This window comes from Nerophis ophidion, linkage group LG22, assembly GCF_033978795.1.
Source record: "Nerophis ophidion isolate RoL-2023_Sa linkage group LG22, RoL_Noph_v1.0, whole genome shotgun sequence".
Classification (NCBI taxonomy): domain Eukaryota; kingdom Metazoa; phylum Chordata; class Actinopteri; order Syngnathiformes; family Syngnathidae; genus Nerophis; species Nerophis ophidion.
The window spans coordinates 20,094,333-20,112,204 of record NC_084632.1 but is presented as its reverse complement, the minus strand read 5'-3'; the positions used below and the strand labels follow the sequence as shown (position 1 = coordinate 20,112,204).

Sequence of the window (17,872 nt, the reverse complement as noted above, 5' to 3'; positions counted from 1 at the left end):
AAAAGGTTCCCGACCCCTGATCTATTGCAACCACATTTCGTTCTTATCTTTACTGCAAAGTTCAAATTTGAATAACAATAAAAGGAAGTCTCAGTCATCTTTCCGTAACCATGGGATTAACAGAGGATCGGACGGTGGGCGCCGCTACGTGCCCCTGGCTACGTGATGACGTCAGCAGAAGGCCCCAACGTGGTGCGTAACGTAACATTCCATTCAGAGAAGAGGAAAAGATGGCGTCCTCGAACAATCCCCGTAAATTTAGCGAAAAAATCGCTCTGCACAACCAGAAACAGGCGGAGGAGACTGCGGCATTCGAAGAAGTCATGAAAGATTTGAATATTACCAGAGCAGCGCGGGTAAGACGTGCATGACCCTTTTTTTTTTCTTTTTTTTTTTTAACACGTTATGTTGCTGCGCTCTTTGGCAGGTGGCGAGTGCTGCGAAAATAAAGCTGAATGTTTATGCGCTACGAGAGGCGAAAGTGAACGCTGTTATATTTGTTTATTTGGGCTCCCGCGATTGGAAATATGCAAATAAAGCGCCAATAATAATAAACAATGCGTGAAGTGTTAATGAGTCTAGTTAGCTTGTCCTCTGGCGGCTTGATTTCAACTGGCATCGCGGACAAATAAAAAAGCAACATTTGGGCTCGTTGTATGCGGGGAGCAAATCATTTATAATGAACCGGAGGCACGGACACAGATTCCATGTTGCCGTTATGTTAGAGAGCACGTAGCTAAAGTCCACTTAAATGTCAGTCCCCTTTTTCAGCTGTGGTTTGTTTTGATCTCATCCACTAGCATCAGTGTTTTTCAACCACTGTGCCGCGGCACACTACTTTACCGTGAAATATTGTTTGGTCTGCCCTGGGAAATTGTGCAATTACACCTAATTGGTCAGAAAAATATTTTTTTGCACACCAATAATTATAATCCGCAAACAATGTGCTGTTGTATGGAAGTAGAATTGTCTCACATCAACTTATATCCATCCATCCATCATCTTCCGCTTATCCGAGGTCAGGTCGCGGGGGTAGCAGCCTAAGCAGGGAAGCCCAGACTTCCCTCTCCCCATCCAGCCGGGAGACATAGTCTTCCCAACGTGTCCTGAGTCTTCCCCGTGGCCTCCTACTGGTTGGACGTGCCCTAAACACCTCCCTAGGGAGGCGTTCGGGTGGCATCCTGACCAGATGCCCGAGCCACCTCATTTGGCTCCTCTCGATGTGGAGGAGCATTGGTTTTACTTTGAGCTCCTCCCGGATGGCAGAGCTTCTCACCCTATGTCTAAGGGAGAGCCCCGCCACCCGGCGGAGGAAACTCATTTCGGCCGCTTGTACCCGTGATCTTGTCCTTTCGGTTATGACCCAAAGCTCATGACCATAGGTAAGGATGGGAACGTAGATCGACCGGTAAATTGAGAGCTTTGCCTTCCGGCTCAGCTCCTTCTTCACCACAACGGATCGGTACAACGTCCGCATTACTGAAGACGCCACACCGATCAGCCTTCCCGGTAAGGTTTATTCAGGTGTACTGAGGAGGCTACGCTGGATAGTCGAACCTCGGATTCAGGAGGAACAGTGTGGTTTTCATCCTGGTCGTGAAACTGTGGACCAGCTCTATACTCTCGGCAGGGTTCTGGAGGGTGCATGGGAGTTTGCCCAACCAGTCTACATGTGCTTTGTGGACTTGGAGAAGGCATTCGACCGTGTCCCTCGGGAAGTCCTCTGGGGAGTGCTCAGAGATTATGGGTACTGGACTGTCTTATTGTGGCGGTCCCCTCCCTGTATGATCAGTGTCAGAGCTTGGTCCGCATTGCTGGCAGTAAGTCTGACACGTTTCCAGTGAGGGTAGGACTCTGCCAAGGCTGCCTTTTGTCACCGATTCTGTTCATAACTTTTATGGACAGAATTTCTAGGCGCAGTTGAGGGGTTCCGGTTTGGTGGCGGCAGGATTAGGTCTCTGCTTTTTGCAGATAATGTGGTCCTGATGGATTCATCTGGCCGGGATCTTCAGCTCTCACTGGTTCGGTTCGCAGCCGAGTGTGAAGCGACCGGAATGAGAATCAGCACCTCCAAGTCCGAGTCCATGGTTCTCGCCCGGAAAAGGGTGGAGTGCCATCTCCGGGTTGGGGAGGAGACCCTGCCCCAAGTACCTAGGAGTCTTGTTCACAACTTATATACATCAATATGATACTAATACATCCATCCATCCATTTTTTCCTGCTTGTCCCTTTTGGGGTCGCTGGAGCCTATCTCAGCTGCATTCGGGTGGAAGGCGGTTTACACCCTGGACAAGTCACCAACACAGATAGACAGACAACATTCACACTCACATTCACACACTTAGACTTAGACAAACTTTAATGATCCACAAGGGAAATTGTTCAACACAGTAGCTCAGTTACAATGATGGAGAGTGTAAGGATGGAAATGGCAATGCTGATATAAATAGACTAGATATAGCAATATAAAATATGAATTCCATCCATCCATTTTCCACCGCTTATTCCCTTTGGGGTCGCAGGGGGCGCTGGTGCCTATCTCAGCTACAAGTCGCCACCTCATCGCAGGGCCAATAAAATATAACATATCTGCAAATATATACAATATATACTTAATACAGTGGTTCTTAACCTGGGTTCGATCGAACCTTAGGGGTTCAGTGAGTCGACCTCAGGGGTTCGGTGGCGATCAAAACACACCCGACTCTTCGTGTAAATACAAACTTCTCCCTGTTGGCATATTACAGATATGGCAACAGCTGACTGATTTGCAGGTCTGTAATTTGTTGTGAGTTTATGCACCGTCTTAGTTTTGTTGTTTAAACAAGGTGATGTTCATGCACGGTTCATTTTGTGCACCAGTAAAAAAAATATGGTGACACTTTAGTATGGGGAACATATTCACCATTAATTAGTTGCTTATTAACAATCAAATTAGTAACATATTGGTTCTTAACTAGTCATTAATGCCTTATTCGGCATGGCCTTATTATAACCCTAACACTCTAACCCTGACCCTAACCCTGACCCTAACCCTAACCAAATAACTAACATATTCTATTATTTAGAATATGTTCCCCTAGTGTCCAAATAACTCTAAATTAATTTTTTGTTACTTAATTAAGTTTTTGTTACTTAGAATATGTTCCCCTATACTAAAGTGTTACCAAAAACATCCAACTTTGTCTTGAATTTGAAAATGTTTATTTTTCAGTAAAGAAGGGTTCGTTGAATGCGCATATGAAACTGGTGGGGTTGGGTGCCTCCAACAAGGTTAAGAACCACTGACTTAATATGTGTACATATATTATATATACAGATATATTATGTCTATAACATATATACAATATATACCAATTTCCATGTACAATATTACAGTATATGTGGCAGCCCCCAGCATAAAATACAGAGTAAATCCAGCAGAAAATAGAATATAGGGCCAATTTAGTGTTGCCAATCAACCTATCCCCAGGTGCATGTCTTTGGAGGTCGGAGGAAGCCGGAGTACCCGGAGGGAACATACGCAGTCACGGGGAGAACATGCAAACTCCACACAGAAAGATCCCCAAGCCCGGGATTGAACCCAGGACTGCTCGGGACCATCGTATTGTGAGGCAGATGCACTAAACCCTCTTCCACCGTGCTGCCCATGATATTAATACATTTGCATATGTTAATAAATATACAAATACAAATGAATACAAATAAATAAATAATTTGCATAAATAAATGCGTATTTGTAAATATAATTTTGAGATTTGAAAATATATACAAATAAAATGTATAAATCTAAAAATGTGACCTACAAATAAATCAAGAATTTGTATAAATAAACTTGTATTTGTCAATATATTTTGGAGATTTGAATATAAATATTAGTGCGTCTTCCTCACAATACGAAGGTCCTGGGTTCGATCCTGCGCTCGAGATCTTTCTGTGTGGAGTTTGCATGTTCTTCCCGCGACAGCGTGGGTTCCCTCAGGGTACTCCGGCTTCCTCCCACCTCCAAAGACATGCACCTGGGGATAGGTTGATTGGCAACACTAAATTGGCCCTAGTGTGTGAATGTGAGTGTGAATGTTGTCTGTCTATCTGTGTTGGCCCTGCGATGAGGTGGCGACTTGTCCAGGGTGTACCCCGCCTTCCGCCCGATTGTAGCTGAGATAGGCGCCAGCGCCCCCCTGCGACCCCAAAAGGGAATAAGCTGTAGAAAATGGATGGATGGATGTGAGTGTGAATGTTGTCTGTCAATCTGTGTTGGCCCTGGGATGAGGTGGGGACTTGTCTAGGGTGTACACCGCCTTCCGCCCGAATGCAGCTGAGATAGGCTCCAGCAGCCCCCGCTACCACGAACGGGACAAGCTGTAGAAAATGGATGAATGGATGTTTGATTTTGTATTTGTATTGCATTTGCATATGTGGATTGCTTTATTGGGTAGAAAAATGGATTGATGGATGGATGGATTGCTTGTTTTGCTTTTGTGTCGATGAGACATTCCTCCCACAAACCAGAAGCACAAATAAATGTGACCTACACACTCCCATGAACAACCAGCAGAGGGCACTGCAGCCAGTCATAGACATGGTCAGACAGTGTCTGACCATGTCATCATATCTCAATCATAATATGATTGATGTATGATGATGATGATTTGACACACATTGCACTGATAAGAGATCAGTATCTACATCGGGACAAGGTCATTAAACGGCATTGGTACAATAAAATAAGCAGCTAGCGTGGTCTTTCAGATTAACTGGATGAATTAGCATTAGGTAACACAACGCTAACGTTAGCAAGCGTAGGCCTGTTGTGTATTCTCTCCTTAAAGACATAGATTGTTTTTGTGCAGAGAACTCTGGGCATTTTGCATATTGGGCATTTTGCATGTAATGCATATAATGCTCTGTGACCCAGAGTTGTTCAGGGGAATTTAGAAAAATTCTTGACTCATTTGTATGTCACATTTTGTATTTATACATTTTATTCATATATATTTTTAAATCTCAAAAATATATTTACCAAGGCGCGTTTATCCATACAAATTATTTATTTATTTGTATATCACATTTGTATTTGTATATTTATTAATATATGCATATGTATTAATATTATATTGATTATATATAAGAGGATGTGAGACAATTCTACTTCCATATTGTCTGTGCTGACAGCAGAATAGATCAGCAGAGTAACCCTTTAATACTCTTCCGTACCAGTTGGTGGCAGCAGGTAGCTCATTGCTTTGTAAGCCTGCTTTCAGACAAGAGAATTAATGATGGTTATGGTTTGAAGTCATATCGAACAATTGCGCTAGGTATTTGATGACAACGCCTTTATATTGTCAATATAGGCTGTTGAGTTTCGTTTTAAAAATGTTTTTTGTCATTTATTGGTTGCTCGGGTCACAGGACAGTTCCGCATTATAAGGGGAACTAAAGGGCGGGGTATGATGACATGAGTTGTGTGTTGGACACCTGGAAGTGGAAAAAGAAAGAGCAGGAATAAAAGGCAGAAAAAGACAATAAGCTTTCTTTGGTGTATTTTAAGCTTAGTTTGCTAATAAGTGAACTAATAAGTGACAAGTTTGGCACACAACAATGGCGACGAGGATGGGGTAATGTCCCCCTGGATTTTTTCAATGTAAAAAATGTGCCTCGGCTCAAAAAATGTTTAAAAACACTGTATAAACTAGCTGGACGACAGCAGCCATATTAGCAGGGCAAATATCCCACTCAAAAAATCAAAATGTTTTATTTCACTTGTTTGTTTTTTCTCTGCCCGCCCCACTAAGTGGTCAGTTGTCACCGCAGTCGGTAATCGATAACATTATGGACGTTATCGTCTATACATGAAGTCCCTACAGATTTCTAACTATTGTGTTTAAGTTTTTTTATGTCAACTCAAACAGTTTATCACGCGTTTATGGCTTTTCCCTCCCGTGTAACCTCACTGGTTTGACTGTAAAGTTATGTATTTATTTTTACAAAGTTTATATTAAATGGGCTGCAGCTAATGTTTGTCGAGTTTGTTCAATTAATCGTGTAATCGGATAAAGCACACAATATAGCCTCAAGGTGTTTTTTAGAGCAGTGTTTTTCAACCACTCTGGTGTGCCGTGGGAGATTATCTAATTTCACCTATTTGGCTTAAAAATATTGTTTGCAAACCAGTAATTATAGTCTGCAAATGATGTGTTGTTGTTGAGTGGTCGTTGCTGTGAAGGGCTCAGCAGAGTAACCGTGTGATATTGCTCCATATCAGTAGGTGGCAGCCGGTAGCTAATTGCTTTGTAAATGTCGGAAACAGCAGGAGGCAGCGTCCAGGTAAAAAGGTGTCTAATGCTTAAACCAAAAATAAACATAAGATGAGTGCCCTCAAGAAAAGGCAATGAAAGTTGGGGAAGGCTATGCAGAACGAAACTAAAACTGAACTGGCTACAAAGTAAACAAAAACAGAATGCTGGACGACAGCAAAGACTTACTGTGGAGCAAAGACGGTGTCCACAATGTACATCATGACATGACAATCAACAATGTCGCCACTAAGATGGATAATAACCGAAATATTCTTAATTGCTGAAACAAAGTAGATGTGGGAAATATCGCTCGAAGGAAGACATTAAACTGCTTCAGGACAACACCAAAAAAAGAGAAAAAGACACCAAAATAGGAGCGCAAGACAAGAACTAAACCCCGACACACCGGAAAACAGCAAAAAAATCAAAATAAGTCACGGCGTAATGTGACAGGTTGTGACAGTACACCTACTTTGAGACTAGTTATAGTGATGCATGGTTGGTTACGGTTTAAAGTCATATCCAACAATTGTGACAAATTTTTACTGTCAACTGAGTTAGATTTTTTTATGATTTCTGCTGGTGGTGTGCCTCCGGATTTTTTCAACGCAAAAATGTGCTTTGCTTCAAAAAAGGTTGAAAACACTGGTCTAGAGTACATTTATTAATAATGAATTGTATTATATCTGTGATTGATTGCAATTCATTTTAAGTTAACTATTAACAACATGGAATTAATGGCGATGCAACATTTTAATCGTTTGACAGCCCGAGCTATTCACCTTTTATTTACGTTCTATTGACCATATTTTACCTTCTATATAACTTTAGTTAAATTTTATTATATTTTGCCTTCTATTTACCATATTTTACAGACTATAACCCTGCGGGTTATACAAAGGTGCGGCTAATTTATGGGTTTTTCTTTGCTAATGGCTTAATAATAGAATGGAGTGAGCAAATAAATCTAACAATGTACTAAATTAGCCAATAAACTGTTCAAACTCAAAGTGTTTACAAAGTAAAAGGAAGAAGAATCCTGATCAACATCTTGAACTTTATTACAAAGGATGGAATCCTATTCATCTCATAAAGGATGAATAAAGACAACAATGACTTTTCTGTTTTTTTGGATCAGCGTTTTACTGCCATGTTCCAGGCACTGTTTTGAAACATCTAAGGTATGTAAACACATTTTTCATTGTAAATAACTAATTTCACAATGTACTGGTATGTAGCAGCGGCTTATAGTCCAGTTCAGCTGATATATGAATTTTTTTTTCTTCTTCAAAAATGTAGCTTATATATGTGTGGCTTATATATAGTCTGGAAAATACAGTAACTTGTTTTCCTTTTTTTTTTTTTTAAATGCTTTCTGGATTTTATAAACTTCTATTAGTTAAACTCATTAAACAAATCATTGAAGGAACATAATATATATATATATATATATATATATATGAATTTTTTTTTTCTATTCATTTTAATCGAATTATCGTTGCAACCCTAGTGTATAATAACACATTAACAATCACTTCGATAGAGGCAAATGCTCAACAACGTCCAAATGTTCAAAACACAGAAATGATCTAAAACAGAAACAAATGATATGGAAAAATGCTGGAAATTAAAAAAATATATATATATTTTACAGAAATGCTGCAAGATATGAAAAATACTGTAAATCTCCAAAATATCTGCATTAGAGAAATGCTGCAAGTTCACAAGACAAAACCAAAGACACGAATAGGGTGACCTGATCAAGAAGTAAATTTTCCCATGTTTTTGCTGAACATTTGCTCTAATTACCGGCAACATTAAATCTGTATCTATATAATATTGTTAGTGTTCACCAACGACAGAGGACATAATGTACCTTTTCATTCATCCCCTTCAAAAGTCAGCCAACTTTCTTCCGGGCGAATATTATTAATCATACCTTTGGTTTAGTTTGACCGAGTTACGTCGTTTAAAAGTTCTTATATAGTGTGAAGTCGGCACTTTTGATGTGGTCTTGGAGGGAATTCGCAGAACAACTAATTGCGTCATTAAAACGAGAATATAATTTTTGAATTGGTTGAACATGTATAATTTCAAGACTCATGTATAATATCAGACATATGTTGTGTTCCCATCCCTGACTTTATTTGACTGCATTTGTTTGTAATATTGTACAGTGACTGATGTATTGTTAAGTTAATCACCATAGTAAGTTAATGGGACATCCTGGGTGTGTTTCATCCTAATGCTGTATTACATCAGCTGTCAACAAGTCATTTACATCCCTTCGCATGAGATTATTTGCTCTGAAAGATTTTGCCTGCAATGGTTGTCATTTACCAGCCACATGTGCCTGGTCTCATTGAGTCTCTTATCAGTTAATCACTGCATTACCTTTAAACACTGGGAATTGGCAGGCATCATTCATTTTTTTGCCTTTTTAACTTTTTCTGCGAGCAGACCAGTCATGCACTCATGCTGTCATGCAATTTTACTTTGCACAGTTGCAGTTACAGAAGACCCAGTATTTGCAACTAGGGCAGAATCGTGGACAGTACTATGGAGGCTCACTGCCCAATGTCAATCAGATTGGAAATGGCAACATTGACCTGCCTTTTCAGGTGAGCCCTCAGCCTTCTCTCGGCTGGTTTGTTTTTGTCCAAAGAAGCAAAAATAATACAATGTATTAGATTGGCATCAATACTGTAATTTAGATCCAGTTAAAGGCCTACTGAAATGAGATTTTCTTATTTAAATGGGGTTAGCAGGTCCATTCTATGTGTCATACTTGATCATTTTGCGATGTTGCCATATTTTTGCTGAAAGGATTTAGTAGAGAACATCGACGATAAAGTTTGCAACTTTTGGTCGCTAATAAAAAAGCCTTGCCTTTACCGGAAGTATGTGCGTGTGACGTCACCAGTGTGAGGGCTCCTCACATCCTCACGTTGTTTATAATGTGAGCCACCAGCAGTAAGAGCAATTCTGACCGAGAAAGCGACAATTTCCCCATTAATCTGAGCGAGGATGAAAGATTCGTGGATGAGGATATTGATAGTGAATGACTAGAAAAAAATAAAAAATAAAATAAAAAGCGACGGTTCCGGGCGGCAGCAGTGTGAGCGTTTCAGATGTAATTAGACACATTTACTAGGATAATTCTGGAAGATCCCTTATCTGCTTATTGTTTTAATAGTGTTTTATTGAGATTGTAAAGACATACCTCGAGGTCGGATGGCTGCGGTGAACACGCCAGTGTCTCAGAGAGAAGCCAAGGAGCCAAGCTCACAACTGCCTTATTTGACAGCTACTACAGGAGGACGAATAATCCACTGATGTCTCCCTTAAGATATATATCACAAGTTTCCCATCCAAAAACAGGCTGGTTGACGTAGAGAAACATGTTCACTTGACCGCTCTGTGTTAAAAAAAAAAAAGGAACACCGGTTGTGTCTCGGTGCTAAAGACAGCTGCAATACACCGCTTTCCACCAATAGCATTTTTCTTTATAGTCTCCATTATTAATTGAACAAATTGCAAAAGATTCAGCAACACAGATGTCCAAATTACTGTGTAATTGCACGATGAAAAGAGACGACTTTTAGCCGTAAGTGGTGCTGAGGTAGTATGTCCCCTCCAACCCGAAACGTCACAAACACACGTCATCATTCCGCGACATTTTCAACAAGAAACTCCGCGGGAAATTTTAAATTGTAATTTAGTAAACTAAACCGGCCATATTGGCATGTGTTGCAATGTTAAGATTTCATCATTGATCTATAAACTATCAGACTGCGTGGTCGGTAGTAGTGGGTTTCAGTAGGCCTTTAAGTCTTATGGTAGATTGGACTTTGATATTAGGTAGTACATGTTTTAGAAATGCAAATTAGTTACTAAGGTGGACCCAATAGTGCAAGATGTGCATCAGTGCAGTGGAATTTGGCTGCAAAATATATCAAAATGTCATTGCTTGTCATGGCTTTCCATTCTAAGATACATTTGCCAGCTCAAGTATCAGTATGGGGGGGGGGCCCATGGCTTGACTCATTTTGAAATTAACACATTTACACCATTAATCCTGAGACCTTTATGGTACAGTACAAGCTTGTTGTTGTGTGAGCAAGCTATTTTTACTGCCCTCGGTGACCTATCAGTATGTTCCTCCAGAATTCAGTGCTGGACACCAGTCGCACAACCAGGCACCATGGTTTGGTGGACCGCGTCTACCGCGACAGGAACCGCATCACATCCCCCCACCGCCGACCTCTGTCAGTTGACAAACATGGACGCCAGATATCCTTTTTGAAATGCACCCCAAAGAGGATAGCGTAGAGGGTTTATTAGGACTTTGGACTGTTAAGGTATTTATATAGAGGAAACCTTCAATGACTGGGGGGTGTGGACATTTCAGTTCGTATGTATTATCATTATCATCCTTTCAAGGTCTCTTAAGTGTTGACAGTTTGTTGAGCAAGTGTGTTGAAACAGAAAAATGCATTTTAGCAAATCCACATTTATAATCCAGCACTTTTGTTGATTTTTCATGGAAATTTTTTACCCCAGTTCTTAGGACAATCTGCCATTTTGTGTTATGTTATTGCCAACTTCAGGTTGGATCTCTTTGCATTATCCCTAAAAAGTTAAGAACCGTAATGCCCAGTAGGCAGTGAGCTGTTAATAAAGAGTGACAAAGTTTGACCATACATCTTTACCCACATTGTAGGATTTGATCCAACTAAATACCTCCCTCAATGGCGGTGCAATGAAAAATAGCACAAGTAGCAACACAATGAAACTACCACACAGACTATACAGATATAAAAATGAACACTATGGTTTTTCATATGTCCATCCATCCATCTTCTTCCGCTTATCTGAGGTCGGGTCGCGGGGGTAGCAGCCGAAGCAACCTTCTTGGTCTTGAAGAGTCCCTGGCTGTATCGCTTGTCATCAGAGTAGGCGTATCAAAGCGTGAGACTTTCCTCTCCCCAGCCATTTCGACCAGCTCTTCCCAGGGGATCCCGAGGTGTTCCCAGGCCAGCCGGGCGTCATAGTCTTCCCAACGTGTCCTGGGTCTTCCCCGTGGCCTCCTATCGGTCGGACGTTCCCGAAACACCTCCCTCGGGAGGCTTTCAGGTGGTATCCTGACCAGATGCCCGAACCACCTCATCTGCCTCCTCTCGATGTGGAGGAGCAGCGACTTTGGTTTGAGTTCCTCCGGGATGACAGAGCTTCTCCCCCTATCTCTAAGGGAGAGCCCCGCCACCCGGCGGCGGAAACTCATTTCGGCCGCTTGTACCCGTGATCATGTCTTTTTGGTCATAACCCAAAGCTCATGACCATAGGTGAGGATGGGAACGTAGACCGACCAGTAAATTGAGAGCTTTGCCTTCCGGCTCAGCTCCTCCTTCACCACAATGGATCGATACAGCGTCCACATTACTGAAGACGCTGCACCGATTCGCCTGCCAACCTCACGATCCACTCTTCCCTCACTTGTGAACAAGACTCCGAGGTACTTGAACAAGACTCCGAGGTACTTGAACTCCTTATGTATTAGTACTAAATAATATGCCGCAAAGCACGCCGGGAATCCCGCGTGCACACATTCCCAGGAGGGAGTTAACCACTCCTGCCTTGCGGGTTATGAATTTAGTATAAAATATATAAATTAGGGCTGGTCGATTAATTGGAAAATAATCCAAACCGGTGGAAAACTTATTTTGACTATTCCCTTTTTGTAATTTTCTCTTTACTTGTACACCATTCCCTTAAAATACAGTGCTGACTGTGTGTTTACACAACAGGAAGCCAGGTGTCGCCAAGCGTGAAGGTTTGCCAAAAACCCAGCAGAAGAAGTAGCAGCCAAGTAACAATGTTCTATGCAGTCAGCTACACATGGAGGAAAAACCATGCCAACAATACAATGTGAGCAGCTTGTACCCTAATAGAATCCCGTGTCGAACACACTTCGGCTACAATAAGGGTATTTTCGACCAAAAAGTAGTAGTTGAGTGCATCAAAGAGGTCATATTACGATTTTTTTCTACTCTTAGAACACTTCCTTGTGGCCTACATAAAATATAATGGTGGTGCTTTGGGAAACATCCTGCATAGATTTTGTTCTACAGAACATCTTCAAGCCGCTTTCTGACTCTTTAAAATGCGCCGTTTTGTGGACAGTCTTATTTACGTGCCGAAGACCTCCTCCAGGTCAAGCCCCCTTCTATCATGTCTCCACCCCGTCAGCCTTATTGACTACCACTGATTAAAAATGGCGGACTCGTGCAAATTTCTTTGGGTCAACCTCTAACATACAGGACTGTCTCAGAAAATTTGAATATTGTGATAAAGTCTTTTATTTTCCGTAATGCAACTAAAAACATAAAAATGCCATACATTCTGGATTCATTACACATCAACTGAAATATTACAAGCCTTTTATTATTTTAATATTGCTGATTATGGCATACAGCTTAAGAAAACTCAAAAATCCTATCTCAAAAAAATTGGAATATTTCCTCAGACCAAGTAAAAAAGAAAGATTTATAACAGCAAAACAAAATCAAACATTTGAAAAAGTCAATTAATGCACTCAGTACTTGGTTGGGAATCCTTTTGCACGGATTACTGCATCAATGCGGCGTGGCATGGAGGCAATCGGCCTGTGGCATTGCTGAGGTGTTATGGATGCCCGGGACGCTTCAATAGCGGCCTTCAGCTCATTTGCATTATTGGGTCTGGTGTCTTTCAGCTTCTTCTTCACAATACCCCACACATTCTCTATGGGGTTTAGGTCAGGAGAGTTGGCAGGCCAATGGAGGACAGTAATGCCATGGTCAGTACACCAGTTACTGCTGGTTTTGGCACTGTGAGCAGGTGCCAGATCATGCTGGAAAATGAAATCATCATCTCCATAGAGCTTTACAACAGATGGAAGCATGTACACAGCTGCATTGACTCTGGACTTGATGAAACACAGTGGACCAAAACCAGCAGCTGACATGGCTCCCTAAACCATTGCTGACTGAGGTAACTTCCATTGTCTAGAGTTCAGGAGTGGCTTGACCATGGGAATACGGCTATTGAAGCTGTATCTGTTGAAAAGCTCTATGGAGATGATGATTTCATTTTCCAGCATGATTTGGCACCTGTCCACAGTGCCAAAACCACCAGTGACTGGTGTACTGACCATGGCATTACTGTCCTCCATTGGCCTGCCAACTCTCCTGACCTAAACCCCATAGAGAATGTGTGGGGTTTTGTGAAGAAGAAGCTGAAAGACACCAGACCCAATAATGCAAATGAGCTGAAGGCCGCTATTGAAGCATCTTGGGCATCCATAACACCTCAGCAATGCCACAGGCCGATTGCCTCCATGCCACACCGCATTGATGCAGTAATCCGTGCAAAAGGATTCCCAACCAAGTACTGAGTGCATTAATTGACATTTTCAAATGTTTGACTTTGTTTCGCTGTTATAAATCTTTTTTTTTTTTTACTTGGTCTGAGGAAATATTTCCAATTTTTTGAGATAGTGTTTTTGAGTTTTCTTAAGCTGTATGCCATAATCAGCAATATTAAAATAATAAAAAGCTTGCAATATTTCAGTTGATGTGTATTGAATCCAGAATGTATGGCATTTTCATGTTTTTAGTTGCATTACGGAAAATAAAGGACTTTATCACAATATTCTAATTTTTTTAGACAGTCCTGTATATAGAGATATCGTAATAAGGCAAAATACGTCACTTAAGTATCATATTCCAAATGGCTTGTTTGGAGCAAGTGTGGAAGAAGTCAAAAATGTTTTATAAATTTCTCAGCTATGCCTCCATGGTCTGAATTCATATTTTCGGGACATGGCGATTCCAAATGAAAAGTTGGTATCGCGTGTAGGTCTCCATCCATCCATCCATTTTCTACCGCTTATTCCCTTTCGGGGTCGCGGGGGGCGCTGGCGCCTATCTCAGCTACAATCGGGCGGAAGGCGGGGTACACCCTGGACAAGTCGCCACCTCATCACAGGGCCAACACAGATAGACAGACAACATTCACACTCACATTCACACGCTAGGGCCAATTTTTTTTTTTTTGTGTTGCCAATCAACCTATCCCCAGGTGCATGTCTTTGCGTGTAGGTCTCTTATAACTGAAATGGAGGTAAAAGGTTAAATTAATAGTGATTTAGATTTTTGCCATTAACACCTAGCTCTAGTATAGATCAGAGTGATCTAAATAATTTTTATGAGCGTCTCAATTTTTTGTTTTTTTTGCCATGTGCGGATGACAACCTAACTCTCTCTGTTTTCTTTTCACTGCATAAATACGAAGCATTACACTTGTATTATTCTTCTACTTTGAACAATACAGAGACGCTGACTCAAGCCTTATTCGTTACTGAGGCCACACCTGTGTGGAATTCTGTTATTGATTAGCTCTGTTCCCTTTAATGAGCCAAGAGGCATTAAATTAAGTGCTGGCCAATTTTTCATCCCTTCTTTATTAGCCCTAACTCGATTCACATTGACAGCTGCCCCTACAGCTCAGTTTACCTCTCCCCGCCACCGGACACAAGCTGGAGAAGGTAGGCCATCTACCCTTTGCCATTTTCCAGAATCAAACCTAAGAAAAACACATCTTGCTTCAATTAAATTACATGAAACTCAGCTGTGCACAATATTTGTTGTGGGCAAATTGTATTGGCAACAGAGTAATTGTTCTCTTAGCGAGAATCTTGAAAATTCTGTACACTATGCTGCCATGTGGGATTTAATAGCCACTCGTATAGGTGACGTCTCATCTCTCATACAGGACAAATTCAGATTCTGCCTTACACCAGAGCGCCATGAATCCTAAACCCCAAGAGGTGTTTGCTGGTGGATCACAGGAGTTTCAGCCTAAACGAGGTAACAAAAGATGTACTCACAGCGATTACTTTTATTAATTAAGGCCCAATGTTGTCATACATGGCATGATATGGTGTACGGCAGAGCTCTTCAAATTCAGTCCAAAACTTGGGAGCCAATCATTTTTGCAGCACATTCCTAAAAACACTGCGGTGCTCCTGGTGCATACAGGATCTTGGACCACTGTAACCGTATTGGCAGAACCTTGCATTTACATTTTAACCTTGCTAGCAATAATAAAACACTGGGGTCCAAAATTGTGATCAACGTAACTGAGGCGCTCCTTAAGACACTCTTTTTAAGTGCTTTCCTGTTTGGCAGTTACACATTTTTTGTGGTGTAATTTATGTAACTAAAGTGTTGCAGTTTTTGTTTACTTCAGATGCAGTCAGTAGTGATTTGTTCAACTTCTTTAGTTATACTAGCTGTGTCGTGTGTGTGTGACGATCATTGGTACTTTTACTTTTCCTGAAGCTTCCATTTGAGGTCCTTTTATGTTTCATCATTTGGGCTATGTAACTGGTGGCCCGTGAGTTCAGTTTAAAACAAATTTTATCCATCCCTCCATCCATTGTCTACCGCTTATTCCCTTTTGGGGTCGCGGGGGGCGCTGGCGCCTATCTCAGCTACAATCGGGCGGAAGGCGGGGTACACCCTGGACAAGTCGCCATCTCATCGCAGGGCCAACACAGATAGACAGACAACATTCACCCTCACATTCAAACACTAGAGCCAATTTAGTGTTACCAATCAACCTATCCCCAGGTGCATGTCTTTGGAAGTGGGAGGAAGCCGGAGTACCCGGAGGGAACCCACGCATTCACGGGGAGAACATGCAAACTCCACACAGAAAGATCCCAAGCCTGGATTTGAACCCAAGACTGCAGGACCTTCGTATTGTGAGGCAGACGCACTAACCCCTCTTCCACCGTGAAGCCCAAAACAAATTTTAAAAAAAGTAATTTTTTTCTGCTGCAGATTCTTAATCCACTCAAGTGCCATAGAGATGATCTTTGACCAGCTTTTTTTGCAGAACATCCCCAAAACAGGACAGCGCTCCTGTAACTCTTAACAGAATAAATAAACAAAAATCAAATGTCCACTGTAAAGGATGCTGGTTCACCTGAATATACAAAATAGGACTGATAGTGAAGGGAGAAGTCCGGCCCGCGGGCGTTAGCTTTCTGGTAATGTGGTCCCCAAAACAATTTTCTTGAATATCCCTGGTGTACAAAGTAGACCACCACCTCATTGCAGTTTGGCATTTGCACCCCTTGTATATTCACAATTTATTTTCGCTGCTTTAAGTTTTTTTTTTATGGTAACGCAAATAGAAAGTGGATTACTCCTGCTGTGAATCCGACAGAGGGCGCTGTCTCACAAGTTAATTCAGTCAAAATTTTCTAGCAAGATGTGATGTTTAGCTGCCTGTTTTGTAAGTACAATACTGTTTGTACAACACTACCTTAGTACAATACTAAATTTAAAATGTGTAATAGGGTTTAACGCAGTGATTTCCAACAAGCTGCGGGAAATTATCCAGTTTCACTCAGTTGATCTGAAAATTTATATTTATCTATATATCTATGCCAGCGACATATAGCGATAGAACAATTAATTTCTCTCCCATTAGACGGCAGAATTTATTGAATTGACCTGTGTAGCCACTTGTTGCATTGAGACATTTTTGTTTAGACGGGTGACTTTTTCATAATGCAAAATATGTGTCTTGATTCAATAAAGGTTGTGAAACACAGCTTTAGCGTGTAAAAACAAGCATTTTTATGGGTGTCCGTCAAGTAGGGCTGGGCGATATGGCCTTTTTTAAAAATCTCTATATTTTTATCCCATATCGCGATACTGGATATATATCTCGATATTTTGCCTTGGCCTTGAATTAACACTTGATACATATAATCAAAGCAGTATGATGATTCTATGTGTCTACATTAAAACATTCTTGTTCATACTGCATTAATGTATGCTCTTTTTAAACTTTCATGCAGAGAAGGAAATCACAACTAAGTCAATTGACCAAAACTGTATTTATTAAACAGTTATTAAGCAATGGGACAAACATTCATGTCATTTCCAAATCAGAAAGTGCAAGATTGTCAGCGACATTTTAAGTGTCAAATAAAAATGAGCTGCATAATAGGAAATCAAATAGTGTTCGTCCTTCGCTACGTGGTAGGTTACTACAGACATTATTAAATTCAATTTTTTTCATCCGGTGTACCTGTGGAAATGTTTGCCTTGGCATTTTGATGGTCTGGCACCGAATGGAGATGTTGATATGCGAAGTAAGCACTCTTCATTCTCTGGCAGCTGACTTCAAATGTTGCTACATATTAGCAGTAATGCTACTTTTTATAGCAACGCTTGTGCCGCAAGCTTGACTTATTACGGTTGTCTGTTCGACATATTCCCACTTGAAGTCAAACCACCGCCAGACGATGGACCCCCTGCTGTTTTTCTCGGGAATTACTTTTTCCTTCACTTGCACCTTCTTTCTCTCGTATTACCACTCGCACGGCTCTGCTAGCATCACAGCTAACGTTACCCATGCCGCTACCTCTCTGCTCTGCGAGGGCGTGTACGTATGTGACGAATGACGTGACAGTATATGATGTGTGTAAGAAGGTGCGCTTTCTGTCTGTGAGA

General features: G+C 41.2%; 1 protein-coding gene across 1 annotated transcript in view; it reads left to right on the top strand.

The window, feature by feature from the left end:
• The first annotated feature begins 165 nt into the window (after positions 1-165).
• crtc1b (CREB regulated transcription coactivator 1b) overlaps positions 166-17,872 on the top strand; it is a 32,442-nt gene continuing 14,735 nt past the window's right edge. Inside the window, exons 1-5 of the mRNA XM_061883460.1 lie at positions 166-356; positions 8,804-8,920; positions 10,467-10,594; positions 14,827-14,886; positions 15,114-15,208. Coding sequence (XP_061739444.1) covers positions 231-356; positions 8,804-8,920; positions 10,467-10,594; positions 14,827-14,886; positions 15,114-15,208 — 526 coding nt within the window. The 5' untranslated portion in view covers positions 166-230. The remainder of the gene's footprint in view (positions 357-8,803; positions 8,921-10,466; positions 10,595-14,826; positions 14,887-15,113; positions 15,209-17,872) is intronic.